The sequence below is a fragment of the Protobothrops mucrosquamatus genome, unplaced genomic scaffold (assembly GCF_001527695.2).
Source record: "Protobothrops mucrosquamatus isolate PMUCROS unplaced genomic scaffold, P.Mucros_1.0 scaffold288, whole genome shotgun sequence".
NCBI classification, from domain to species: Eukaryota; Metazoa; Chordata; class Lepidosauria; order Squamata; family Viperidae; genus Protobothrops; species Protobothrops mucrosquamatus.
This window is the reverse complement of record NW_015386632.1, coordinates 319,910-335,057: the sequence shown is the minus strand read 5'-3', so window position 1 is coordinate 335,057 and position 15,148 is coordinate 319,910. Positions and strand designations below refer to the sequence as shown.

General features: G+C 36.2%; 1 protein-coding gene across 1 annotated transcript in view; it reads right to left on the bottom strand.

Annotated features, from left to right (window-relative positions):
* LOC107286489 (lysine-specific demethylase 6A) overlaps nucleotides 1-15,148 on the bottom strand; it is a 125,027-nt gene that overhangs the window by 48,711 nt on the left and 61,168 nt on the right. Inside the window, exons 13-15 of the mRNA XM_015814863.2 lie at nucleotides 14,791-14,889; nucleotides 13,853-13,957; nucleotides 12,509-12,904 (exon numbers count right to left, since the gene is read on the bottom strand). Coding sequence (XP_015670349.1) covers nucleotides 12,509-12,904; nucleotides 13,853-13,957; nucleotides 14,791-14,889 — 600 coding nt within the window. The remainder of the gene's footprint in view (nucleotides 1-12,508; nucleotides 12,905-13,852; nucleotides 13,958-14,790; nucleotides 14,890-15,148) is intronic.

Below are 15,148 nucleotides of genomic sequence, written 5' to 3'. Positions count from 1 at the left end.
ATTATTAGCACAGGCATGTTGTCATTCTGGTTACTCCTGGGAGTGGACTCACTGTTGGCTCACCATCCACATATTTTGTGGGACCAAGATAATATTCCCTTCAGTTTATTTAAATAAAAGCCTCATAGCCTGCATGGGCTCAGACCCCATTAATCACTGTGTCACATGAGAAGGGCTCTCCAATTTTGCTCAAATACTCAAACTTTGCTTCTTGTAGTCTAGTGCTTTTATTAGAAGATTGATAAATAGGATTGGATAGTGGTAAATCGTTCTTTATGTTAGATGAACAATACATAGAACTTTATATTCCCATGTAATGGTTGAATACATATTACAGAGCATTTATTTTAGTCACCAAAGAGTTATGCTTTGGCTATACTTGTTTTGCAATGTCCTTGGTGGGACATCTGTGTAAGGTAGGATGATCTTTCTCAACATCAATCCAAAAATCTTGAAAACAGGTACTCCTTAACTTTGAGATGGTCTCATTGTAACCTTGTATTTAAAGATACTCCTTAATCTTGATGGTCTCATTATTGGCAAGATTCAGCAAAGCTTTCTAAGCACAAAATAAGATAGATTTGGCAAGCCTCAATGAGATTAAACCATCCCAAACAGGTGAGAAACAATGATTCAGAATCTATATAGACTACTCTGAAACCTCCATGGAACAGAGTCTCAAATATAGAACTAATCAGGAGGGTGCTGGATATTTGTTAGCTTTGAAGACAATTGTCTATCCCTATTCTCTCTTTGGAGTTCTCTATGGATTGGCAGAAACTTCACTAAGTCTTTTTTCTTTGTGTTATTGTATATTTGGATATTCTTTGATTAGTGCCTTATACAATATTCTTTAGTATTCCTCTTTGATTATTTTCTTATATTATTATCTTCTTACACTATTGTAAAGACTTGAATATTCATTCTGACATCACCATTATTTCCAACTCCAAAAGACCCTGTGACACCCATCCCCACCATCCATCTTCTAACTGCACAATTAGCTTCACTTCTGATTGTCACTGTTTAAAAAATAGGTACAGGTACTTGATTTACAACAGTTCATTTAGTGATTGTTCAAAGTTACAAAGTTACTGCACAATTAGCTTTAATGTATAGGTAGTCCTTGACTTACAACCATGTGCTTAGTGACTGTCTGAAGTTACAACAGCACTGAAAAAAATGATTTATGGCCGTTTTTTACACTTACAGCCATTGCAGTATCCCCATGGTCACATGATCAAAATTCAGATGCTTGGCAACTGGCATTTTTTTATGACAGTTGCAGTGTCCCGGGATACTGTATCACCTTTTGTAACCTTCTGACAAAGTCAGTGAGGAAGTCAGATTCACTTAACAACCATGTTATCAATTTAACAACTGAAGTGATTCACTTAACAACTGTGGCAATAATGGTCATAAAATGGGTCCAAATGTTATTATTTGGATATGTTTATTTACCCAGTGGACCCTGCTCTCTAATAATGTTCACGTGTTTTTTCAATGTCTTTATGACAACAATTTCTACATTAACCTCAGATCTTTTCATCTTCGAAGAAATTCTGACATTTCTAGCTAAAATATAGTCTATTTTGTCCTGGGAGCTTCCCAGTGTCAGGAATGCATAAGCAATTATTGTATTTTCCTATTTTTATTCTTGACTTTGTAGCTTTAGACTTGGCTTTTCAAAAAGGATGTACTCTTTCAGTGGGAGTCCAAGGCCCAACAAGCCTTTGATTGACTTAAACTCAAGCCTTCAGTTTCCAGACAATCCTTCATTATTCTAATTCTGTCACCTGGTATTTCCAACTTCACCTTGGAACCATAGTTTTGACCCACTCTGGAAAGTCTAGGCAGTATTCTTCCCTGTGCATTTCATTCCTGTTAGCATTTGCCAGCCAATTGATACTATTATATACAGTGCAGCTTAAAGGTTTTGAACTCTGCATAAATATGACCTAAAACATGTTCTATTTTTTACACAGCCCTAAAACCAGATAAAGAGAACCTAATTAAGCAAGTGAATCAAAAACATTATACTTCACTGATTTATTAAGGAAAATAATCCAAAGCTACATATTTGTGCATGGCAAAAGTATGTGAACCTTTCCTTTCAGTAACTGCGTGTCCTCCTTGGGCAGCAATAATTGTAGCATTTCTTGTTAACTGTTGATTACTCCTGCACATTGTCTTGGGGGAATTTCAGCCATTCCTCTTTATAGCAGCTTCAGTTCAGGGATGTTGGTGGCCTTTTTCATGTTAACTGGCTGCTTCAGCTCCTTCCATAACATTTCTATAAGATTAAGCTCTGGGCTTTGACTTGGCTATTCGAAAACATTAACTTTCTTCTCTTTTAATCATTTCCTGGTTGCATGACATATATTTTGGATCACTGTCTTGCTATATGATCCATTTACTTTTGAAGATCAGTTCACAGACTGATTCTCTGTCATTTCCCAATAGAATTTGCTGATACAATTCAGAATTCATAGTTGCATCAGACCATACTTCTACCCTTATCCAGAAGTAGCAAAGCAGGCCCAAACCATGATACTGGCATGGTTGGACTAGATGACCTCCAAGGTCCCTTCCAACTTTACTACTACTACTACTACTACTACTACTACTACTACTACTACTACTACTACTACTACTACTATTATTTATTCCATAAATGGGTTAAGGTTTTTATATTGGAAAGTAGTGTTTTGCCAAACAACACTTTTTCTTCAAGCCAAATTTTGTCTCATTTGTCTCCCAACATTTTTTTTATTGGCCTCCTGTTTATCCATATGTCTTTCACAAATTGAAGATGGGAAACAATATTCTTTTTGAGAATAGTGGCTTTCCCTTTGCAACCCTACCATGCATACCACTGTTGTTCAATGTTTTCTTGATTACGATTTCATAGACATTGACATCTGCCAATCCAAAAAGGTTCCCTAAACGTTATCCTGGGGTTCTCTGAGACAGAATGGGACAATTCACCACAGTCAATTTGCTGCGACCAACTCGCTGTGGCTAACTCGCCATGGGACAACTTGCCACGACCAACTTGCTGCGGGACAACTCGCTGCAGAACAATTTAACAATTCAATTTAATTATTTAAAATAAACAAATATTTTAATTTTTGTCATTCACATTTCATTCTGTCCCTCCTTTTGTATTCTTTCCTTAATGGTTCTATTCCACCATTTATTTGATATTACTGTAACTCTTGTTCCACACCGAGTTGTCCTGTGACGAGTTGGCTGCAGCAAGTTGGCCATGGCGAATTGTCTTAGACCCCTCTGAGACTTCCTGGAACATTACACACCTTGTTCTTGGTATGATCTTGGTTAGTCAACCACTCCTGGGGTTATATTGGTGTTGAACTGTTATTTATTGTACAATATCTGCCTGGCAGTGAACTGGTGGAGTCCAAACTCTTAGTTTTGTAGCCTTTTTCAGCATGGTGGACATCAATTGATTTTCAGAGATGTTCAGAAATCTTTCTTTGAGCCATGTCCTACTTCCATATGTCTGTTTTGTGGAGATCAGACTTTGATGGTGAATACCAGAGTTATGTTGTTTAATAAGACAGGACATCCCACATTCACACCCAATTATCAATTGAATGAAACATCTGAATCTACTTTCCTTCGCAAATGAACTAGTAATCCTACAGGTTCACATACTTTTGCAACAAATATATAGTAAACCAATGAACATATATGTGTGTGCGTGTGTGTGTGTGTGTTCTGGTTCTGTCTTACAAATCTCCTGAAGCAACAAGAACAAGAATGCTGGGATCTCGTCAAACAAGCTTCTTCAGTCTTATGAATTCCTCCTGCTTCCATCTTATGCCATAAATTTTGGAGGAGGATTGAGAGATCCCTGCCAATAATTCTGTCCTATTTGTATTGGTATGTATTGTATATATTGTGAGAACGACTTCTTCCTGAGCAAAGCCATGCTAAGATCCTAGAAAGTTTATATACAAACTAGGAGGGATGACCTTCAGAGGGTAACTTGTAATCATCATACTCTGAGGGAGAATTGCACCACAATGATCTTATGTCCTTTTTCATTGATGGAGAAGATTCTGCGACTTTGTCATGACAACTGCCCAAACAGACATTGTGCCCTTCTGAGGTAAGATTCACACCACCTTTTTGGTCTTCCAAAAGGGGCTGAAGACCTGGCTCTACCAACTGGTTTGGAGCCCTAATGGAGGTGGCATAATTCTGGAAGTAACTAACCCCCCACTTCTCCCCCATGTGCATCTTGCTCCCTCTTCCCTCATTTTTGTTAACTTTAAACTAATTTAATGTTACTATTTCTTGTTTTGATATTTTAATGTTTTTAATTATTGTAAGCTGCCTAGAATTGTCACTAGATGAAATAGCAGCATATAAATTGAATATTGAAATATTGCCCCAGAATGGCAAACTGCAGCCTCCACTCACCCGACAAAAGCCTTAGACTTTACAACTGAATTAGCATGTCCGTGCTCTAAATACTGGTAACAGCTGATATTTTTTCTAAGATGGTCTACTTCGGGAGTCCCCAAGCCCCGGTCTATGGACCAATCCGCGGCATGTTAGAAACCGGTCCACACAAACAAGCAAAGCTCCATCTGCGGGATGCAGGCAACACATGAAACCACACCCCTTCCAGTCCACAGAACTGACTAGAGCCAAGCAAACGTGTCCTCCCGGGTGAAAGACTAAGTCATGACTGGGTTCCTGGTCCAGGGAGAGAGGCGTGGCAACTTGGTTGACTTAGTCTCTACGGGCAGAGGACGAAGCTAACCCATTGGTGGATTTCCCACTCGTCATGCTGGAGAAAAATCTCTCTCCACGGAACCGGTCCCTGGTGCCCAAAAGGTTGGGGACCCCTGGTCTACTTCATTCTTTGCCATGGCTTTTCTTTTACTGAGGAAAATGGCCATTTATTCATGTTCTCAAAAATTACAAGTTGCCCAAACTCCTGATTCATGACATAGGCTACCATTTATGGTATTCTTCTAGCAGACCCAACTACTGGAGGTTAAAATCCAGCTATCTTTAGATAATTACCCACAGAAGTTCATGTTAAAGCAATAATTTTGTTGTTGCAGCCAAAGAGAAACTTTTAGCAACAAAGACTGAGGAAGACAAAAACTACACACCGTCCATTTATGCTGCTCTGAACAGGGGCATTATGCTATGGACCAGAGGGAGGAAAAACATTCTGTATCAGAAGGGAATGGTTTCTGATCTTTCAGACCCCCAGAGAGGGAGGAGGTATAATAAAAGAGGACGATGACGTAAGTTACTAGAACTAAGGAGAAACTTCCTGACAGTTAGAACAATTAACCAGTGAAACAACCTGCCTCCAGAAGTGGTGAATGCTCCAACACTGGAAGTTTTTAAGAACAGACTGGACAGCCATTTGTCTGAAATGGTATAGGGTTTCCTGCCTGAGCAGGGGGTTGGACTAGATGACTTCCAAGGTCCCTTCCAACTTTTATTATTATTATTATTATTATTATTATTATTATTATTATTATTATTATTATTATTATTATTATTATTATTATATGAACAATCCATTACTACCTAGCAAAATGACTGAGAAGCACAAAGCAAGGTGACCACCAGACAGTGGGAAAGGAGGAAAAAAACAGCACTGGATTTAAACTGTAATAAAGAGGGGACTATATCCTCGCATAAACACAGAGTAGTCACTTGCCTAAAGTAATTTTATTTCAGTATGCATTGAAAATTATCTAGCTGTACCAACTTCACTATTTAGGCAGATTCTGCCTTTAGATAACTGCAAATAATTCATTAGCAAATTGAGGTTATAGGCAAATAAACTGTGGAATAACTTCTGTTAGTAAATTATTGGTAAACCAGATAGAATACCTCTAGAAAAAATATCTAGTTAGTATTTTTTAAATTATCTGTTCAGAATAATATAAAATCACAGGTGCTAGTTCTTGAACTGGTATTGGCCTTAGTAAAATGAGTTCTTCCCAAAACCTAGGAAGTAATAATGTATCAGCATAGTATGCAGATCCAAGTAATGTGGCCTTTTGCAATTGACACATGAAAATTTTGTCAATGCAAGATTTTCTAAGTGATCTCCAAGATTTTTTAGTATGGCACCCAGTGGGTCAACAACCACTGGACAACATCTGATTTATGCTAGAATCTTTCAATTTTGATTTTCAGATCTGAATACATTGTAACCTTCTCTAATTATTTGTCTTCTATTCTGCTATCCCCTGCTATTGCCAATTATCTATACTTTCTTCTTTTAAACCAGTTATAGCTACTGTGTTATAAGCCAAGATTTTAACAGTTTGTATTCAGAAATCCCACAATATTTTAACCTGCTTATTTTCAACTACTATTTCAAATCTATTTTCTCATCAATTTTTCATTAGTTGGTATAGGATAATTTTTACACGTTTCAATGCATCATTTTGGTAACTGTTATTATGTAACAGTTGTATAGTCACCATTTGTTTAAAGGGTTTGGCATTTTTATCCATATATTGAGTCCTTCACAAGGACCTAAGATAGGCAGATGTTGTTTTTCGATGGTGTTAAAAGTATCATTGCAGGAAGAAAGTTGCCTTTTGTAATTGACTGATGGTGATTCTGTCAATGCTGATGGTGTTCAAGTGGGATTCCAGGTGTTTGGGGACTGGAATCAAGGCATTTATCACTATTAGCACTACCTTTGCTTTCTTTTGTCATAATTGTTCTACTTTTATTTGCAGGTTTTATATTTTGTGATCTTGCTTACAGACAAATAGCATTTCTTGCAGATATTCCAAGGCAACATTGTTGATACTTTTGTCAGATCATTGTTTGTAGTCAGTCTATGTGATTTTGCAGCAGATAACTAAGTGATCAACTGTTTTTTCAGCTTCTTGGCAGAGGCAACATTTGCTTACTGTTGCTGTCTTTTCAATTCTGGCTTTATATGCATCTGTTCTTAAGGCTTGGTCTTGTGCAGCCAGAACCAATCCCTCTGTCTTTCTTCAATTTTCCTGCTCTTAGCTATTGCGGTATTGCTATTATCTGTTTTGCTTGCTGTTTTTTTTAATGCATTGGCCTTGTAAAACTTTGCCTTGCCATGTCTCTTTTCTATTCTTCATTTGGTCTTTCTTATAGGCCAGTTTGGTCTCTCCAATACTCAATAAGGCTTCCTGGTATACTAGCTTCAGTACATCCCTGATCAAATGGCTCTTTATCTTCTTCAACTGTCTGATGTACTTGCAATATTCCACGTCCGCCTATTTTCCTTGGTAAATAAAACCTGCCAACTTCGATCCATGGATGAATGACATAATTCATTATTTTTCTGGTCTTCCTACTCAGGGCATTTAGTTCTGTTAGAGTCCAATCCACTATTCCAACTGTGTTATCTAATGACAATAATTGGCCAGATATTAATTCCCTTGAAGAAATTTCCTCCACTGAGTTTGGACTTTAAGATCTTCTTCACTCTCTTGATGCATTCACTTCAAAGTTCTTCTTGACTTCAGTGTACTTGATGTTGAGCTTGAAGGATGCTCAGGTATTTACAGTAATCATATTCATCCAGACTCTTGTTTCCCTAGAGCAGTGATGGCGAACCTTTTAGAGACCGAGTGCCCAAACTGCAACCCAAAACCCACTTATGCATCGTCGAGTGCTGGGTGGGTGTGGCCCATTGGCTGGGTATGGCCCATTGGGTGGGCGTGGCCCATTGGCTGGGCATGGCTGCGGTGGTAACGGCAGACTGGGTGGGACTAAAAAGTTCAATCAATCAATTCCAACTTTGCAAGATCTTTTTTTTCCCATGAGAAGTTGAAATTGACTGATTGATTGAACCTTTTTTTTTTTTTGCACACGGCGGTGGAAGCCTAAAGCGAAAAGGTTTTATAAAACCCAGCTGAAGGCCTAGGACTGGGACGCCGTCGCGCATGCCCACAGAGAGGGCTCTGAGTGCCGCCTCTGGCACCCGTGCCATAGGTTCGCCACCACTGCCCTAGAGCATCTTGATTCCTTCAGTTTTCACTGTTTTTCCCTGTTGATGGTAAAGGTGACACATTTGTCCAGTCCTAATTCCACTGCAATATCTTGACTATATATACAGACAGTGTTAAGCAGTGATTATATTTCAGATAGCGTTTTTACATACAGCTTCATATAAAAGAAGTGGAATAGCTTGGAAGATGTTTTTGCTTTGACCCGACATGTTCAGAGCAATGACAAACAGCAATGGTGATAGTGAGTCTCCTTGAAAGTTTCTTCTCTCGATATTAATCTTTCCCAGTCTATCACCACTGACCATCAACTGTGTCTTCTATTGTGCTACTGATCTTTACACAAAGCTTCTGATGTTCCTGCTGACTCATGTTATTTCTAGGCATTTGATTATCCAATCATGTGGCAGAGAATCAAATGCCTTCTTGTAATCACTCCAAGTACATTCAAGATGGTTTTCCTTCTCACAGTTTCCCAGAATCATCTTGTCAATTAGTACCTGCTCTTTTGTTCCTCTGCTGTTTGGGCAGTTTCCTTTTTTGTTTTCAACTCGGTGCTTTTAGAGCTGCACCAACTATCACACCAGTTAGCAATTTGAAAGTTGTTGTTAAGCAGGAAATTTGTCTGGTGTTGTTTATTTTGTTGGATCATTCATTATCAAGGTAGATTTTACCAGATGTTAACTAATCTTCAATTTCATTTCTTTGCAATATGTTGTTAAACTGCTTGACAATGAGCTGAAGAGCAATTCTTGCAGTGAATTAAATTTGTGCTAGTTCCTTTTTAATAACTTCAATGCAGACAACCTTATTCTGTTGTTTTTGTGCTGTTCTGGATGCTCAGTCATTCTTTGTTTCAATTCTTCTTTTAGTTAGAGGGCTTTGTTCTTTCTGAGGAGAAGGCAGAGGAGAGGGTGCCTGATTTGGGAATGAAAGTGATTCAATATCTATGCTGGTTTCCATTATGCTAGCTTCATTTGATTTGCTTCTACAATATGAGCTATTTCTGGCAAGGCTTCAATTTCTTTCCCTTGGGTAGGCCTTTGCAGTTCTTCCAATCTGCTTCTTTGAATAGTTTTCTTTCATATTATAAATCAACCTTGATCTGCTAGTCACTGTTCTGTCATTTCTGATTCTGGATGTTGTTTCCAGAACTGGTGCATTCTTTTCAGATATCCTCTTTTTGTTGGACTTGATTTGTAACAGCATATTATGTCTTTGTTTTCAATTCTTGTACATTTGTGCCAGGTAAAGACTTCTTCACCCAGGAGTCCTGCAGTTGCTGGTCCTGGTTGCTCAGCCAACAGTCCCGAGTCCTCTATGCCAATTTGTCCAGGAGCTCCAACACCTAGCACACTGTCCTTGTTGATCTAGGAAGCAAACAATCTGATACGGGTTTCTCTTTAAATTACGTCTCACCCTGTTATTTATGGGAGAGTGACTCTGCATCTGGCTCCTCTGATGAGACCTGTCCAATATGGTTGAACATCTGGCATAGCATCCCTCTTTCTCACAAAACACAAGCCCACAACCACATCAAGGTAGTGCCTCACTGGGGGGTGCTTGTTGTTGTTGTTATTATTATTATTATGGTTGGTAGCATACTCAGTCATATGTTTAGACTAGATTTGAGATTTTTATCAATCTATAGAGTCTTTCCCAAAGACCTGGGTATTAGATTTGTATACCTTTTTTTTTTTTTAAAGGGGGGGGTGTCAACTCAAAGTGGTAAACATACATCTGCCTCTTATTTTCTCTATAATAACAACCCTGTGAGGTGGGGATGGGTGGGTAGGCTGAGACAGAGAGACTGGTCCAAAGTTACCCAATTGGCTTTCATGCCTAAGAGAGAACTAAACCTACAGTATCTTGGTTTCTATGTAAGCATTTTAACCACTAAGCCGGCTCTCTCATAAGGAAGAACACACATCAATTCATTTACCACAGTGAGTGTGATAGGTGGGTTGTAAATGTGGTGAATAAGCACTCGTCTCTGGACAAGTCAGTTGGATTGTGATATAGAAATTGAATAAAGAAATACATTTTATTTTATGCTATTAAGAACTGAAAGATCAAAAGTCCTTTGTTCATTATGTTCCTGGCATTTTCAGATTGTAAAAATCTAAAAAAAAATCTGAGGGATTGTCTTTTTTCAAGAGTCTCTATCCATCCAACTAGATCAGGCAGAATGGGCATGCTGCAGATCCCATCAGCCAAAGAATGTCAGCTGGCAGGGACCAAAAGGTGAGGTTTTTTCTGTAGTGGTTTTATTCTCTCTTCAGATATCAGAACGGCCCCAACCCTGTTACCCTTTCATAAGTCCCTAAAATCCTGTCTATGTTCCCCAGTATGCAGTGCTGAATGTGCCAAGAGTCCCATTTTTCCTGGCTATATTGCTAACTGGTCAAATATCTTGTATATTGAACTGGACATTTTTAATGTTTTTTTACTGATTTTACTGTTTTATTGTTATAAAATATTTTTTTAAATTTTTTTAATTGTAATATATTTTCTGAATTCTAAGTTGCCCAGAGTTATTGACCAAGATGGGCAGCCATAGAAATTGAAGGGAGGGGGGGAGGAAGGAAGGAATATCTAAAATGGGCAGTGACAGGATTTGATAGATTTCTAACATATTTCTAAGTTCATTATACTCAAAAGGTACCATAAACTAGAGTAAATTGATAGTAACTGATGAGAAATCTTTAATACAAAAAAGAGAAATGCAAGGATTTACTTAGGTCAAAAGCAAATAAGATTCCAACTTACCATTCAATTTAACTGACTTAAAAACTAAAACTTTTTTCCTTGCTTTCATCATACTGTAAAGCAGTCAACTTAAACAAATATAATTTTACATATTAAAGCCCATATAGGGGGAACCAATTTTCCTTTTGCTGTACTTCTTTCCAATTTACTCAGTAAAATATCAAAAATTTACACTATACCTGAATATAAAACATATACATATGGCTTTCACTTCATAAAATTACCTATGTATTCTACACAGTATTAAAAATTTGATTCCTGTACTGTTTAACTAGGCAAAACAGTGCATCACAGGGCAGAATCATTTTTTGAACCAAGGTACCTACAGAATGTGTCCAAAATTCAGATGGGTCCCATGGAAATGAAATTTGGCAACTTTTATAAAACATTTCATAACACAAACATTTTCATAAAGCAGTTTATATTTTAAATGGTCTATAACATATAGAATGAATCCAAAATCTGGGACCCGTGACTCCCATGAAATTGAAATTTGTCAAATTTTATAAAATGTTTTATGACAAAAATTATAAAACAACAGTTTGACATAATATAAAATGTCATAAAACATTTTCTCTGGTGATGTTTGATTGCGCTATAAAGTTCAATATGGGCTAGTTTCAAGGCAAATACATCTCTGAATATTTCCCTGAATTTTTAAGAACTTTTCAAGTACACTAGAAGCTCTACCATTGTTGAAGGCATTGAGGAATCTGGTACGGAAATATCTCTGAAACAATGACCCGGCATGGGTTGTCTAGTTTTTCCTTGAAATTGAAAAAAGAAAAATCACAAGGTAGAAATATACTAATATCCAATACAGAAATAACATGTCTACTGAATGAAGAAGAGAAATGTCTTGATTGCTTACATTCAGATATCCAATTGGAACTATCTCTATAGAGACATGTGGTTAGTTAATTAAATGCCAAATGTATTGTTATGAATTCTCTAAGAGAAATAAATTCAAAGCTCAATATTTAGTGCATACATGAGTAAAGTTCAATGATAAGTAAAATCCTTCCAAATCAATCCCCTTAAATTCTTTGGTTAATTTTTTCACTATGCTTAGAATTTCATTAGTATGTTTCTACCATGAAAACAGATATAGCAATAACCAATTTTGTATTGGTAGAAGAAAATCATATTACTTTTCAAAGTAAGACATACTTCTGTTTTAATAGGTGTAAATAAGAAAACTGATGTCTTATTTTGAGTTTTCAAAAAGAAAAAAATACTGTATTTTCTTGGCAAACTTTTCCTATGTTTGTGATTTTTTTTCCTTTTAGAAATTTAAATTTTCATTATTTAAAATATATAAATACTTGAATAAAAATACTGAGAAATTCTAAAACAATGAATTTACTCAATTGTTTCTTAGTATATACAATTATCATCTGATGATTCAAATATTTCATGTTCTGATTATCAATAAATCCTATGCTAAAAATTATATTCTTGAATGCCACTATATTTATATAGAAAGGCCTTGAGGAAATTATTTTGTTATAGAGATGCTATGGGATTCATGCTTTATTTAAACATATCTGTAAGTATCCTATAAACTGTTCCATTTTGCAAGGTACTTAGTAACATATATTAACTTGACTTTGAAAAACTATTTCATATTTTCAGATGTTCATATTCTTCTGAACTACATATAGAAAATAAAAGTTATGCTCTTGTATCAGCATTTTTTCTATTAAAAATTAAATCAATATATCATTTACCTGAGTGGAGTTAGATAGTTGTTTTTTCCACGGCTCCTCTGCGCTGCTGGTCAGGTTTGTGCGGTTATGAGGTAGAGAGAGTGCGTTTCGCTGCAGGTAAGGCACGTTTCCATTACTTCCACTTCCTGTTATGTGATTATTGCCTATCAAAATAGTGTCTGTACTACTCAGCGTTCTTGCTGTGCTGCAGGGAACTGAGCCTGCTGGAAAGGGTCCATTTGCCATAGGCTGCCCAAGACAGGTTGGACGGATTCCGTGCTGTGTGATGTTAGGCACTCTGGTTAGAGCAACCTGTGGCTGCTGACCAGAGACAGAGTTTGTAGGCAGTGATGAGTCAGCTGTTGGCCCATTAGCAATTCCAGTAGATCGTACCTGTGCAACTCCCATCTGCCTCATCTAACAAAAAGGGAATAAACTGTTTAAGAAGATAGGCAAATTATTTCAAGTTATAATTTCTTCAACCATTTTTGGTGGAGCAGGTATTGTATTAAAGCCCAAACTATGCTCTTCTAAAGTTTATGAATATAAAAGTATGCCCTATAAAAAAGACAGCGCAAAATTATACAGTCATTCTGTCTGAGCAAGACTGTATTGAGCAGTAACGATGAAACAAAATTGTTATCCCTTTGGCATATTTTACAGGCAAAAGTTGCATTTTTGTACATTCTTCATTCATTGTGTACTTGTAACACACAGCAATGTACTTCTCAAGTAATGATGCTATGTTGGCAAAAATAAAATAAATGCTGCAGCACCACAGTAAAACATAGTAACAATCCAGCAGAAATCAGGGATAAGTGATACAGCCAGGAGCAGTGTATGGCTCAACTTAAAAGTGTTTGCCCCAGGTTTTCTGAAAGAATACAGTGTTAAAGCCAGACACATTTTTTTTGATAAAATTATTATGCAAAAGTATGCATGTTCATTAAAAAAAACCCTATGCTTCAAGTAGGTATCTTGTCATCTAATAAAGACAGGAATAGTAAAATAACACTTTTGAGGTTTTACTTCACCAAATTCTTTAGCATCTCTATTTAAGTTCAAAATTAATGACAAAAAATAAATGCCACATTATGTGTACTACTCCCATGTCAGTAATTGAAGAATAAATAATGGCACTATATTATTTCATTGCCTCTGTGAAAAAATAAGCCTATGCTAATTCACTATATGAATTCCTTTTAATCTACTTAAATCTATTTATTCATCCATCCTTTTTTCCACACTTACAACACTGACCAAGAATGACTAAGACATTCATAAATATTTAAAATCCTAGAATTTAAATGTCCAACCAATTTCATTTCATAAGACAATCTGCAAAGTAAATGTGTTTGCTGGCACCTGCTGGTGTTGCTGCATCAAGACAAACTGACTCTCCAGCTGTTCCAGCATAAGCTTCTGTGCTGGATTTAAACTATTTCTATTTGCACGCAGCTGTTCCAAGTGCTGAAAAAGAAATAAAAATATATCTCTTATCACACTATGACTAATGTATCTCCTTATTTACTTTCCTTTTAAAACCATCTTTTTAAAGTTTTAACTTTTTCAGTTATGCAATAACAAAGTAAAATCTACTCAAAATCAGGACAGTTCCAAATGGAATTCCTTATGGCGAGACAGTTTATATAATAACAAAAGTTGTTAATTTTGATGACAGATGCTGACATCAAGTCTTTGCAAAATTCATGATGTTTCACAGAGAATTCCACGCTGTACAGTATATATAACAATAAACATTGATCGCTTTACAGCTATCTCTACAGTTCTTTTTTTCTGTCAATCCCCTTACTTTGAGAGAAAAAAATCCTGCTTTTAAAAAGGCATTTAGCCAATTAAAAGACCAGAGCTGTCCATTTTTTTGATTCAGTATACCAAGAATAACTTTTGAATATTTCAATTATTTTGTAGGGTATCAAAATTATACCCTACAAAAAAGTATTCTCAGAGCAAAAGCACTATATGAAATGACTATTTTGTGACATGTTTGTCATAACAATACAATGTCTTTTCATACAAATACAGTGCTTTCAAGTAACATACACAATGTGTAGAAAAACTAATAGTAATAATTTTATGATTTAATTTAAATATCTCAGAAGAGGAAAACAAATACATAAATACAAAAACATTTAGTAAATACACGCACATCAACACACACATACACTAAAAGGCAAATACATCAGAAAAAAATTAGTTAAGTCATGAGGCAAGATGTGAACATGCTGATTTTATAGTTATATGGTATTAAGTAAAAAAAACAAACACACAAAACTCTTCACCTGTAATTTCTGTGGTGTCAAGCACCAAGAATGTATTTGTTGCTGTACCGGAGGAGGATGTGACACTGTGTGGCCACTGCTCCAAGCCTCTAAAGTGTTCTAAAAACAATTAATAACAATAACAACAATAATAAGAGTACTGGTAGTAGAGTATCTAAAATTCAAATTCTCTCAATGGTGCTCACTACAAATCGATTCTTAAAGAAACAGTAAAATACCGCTAAATACAATAACATATTAGTTAATAGAATAATGTGAGATAATGCAAAAAACAACCAATTATGATGAATAATTAAATAAAACCAAATGATATTATATTTCAAAGTTCACCAAAATTCATTTTAGTTTCTGCGATACC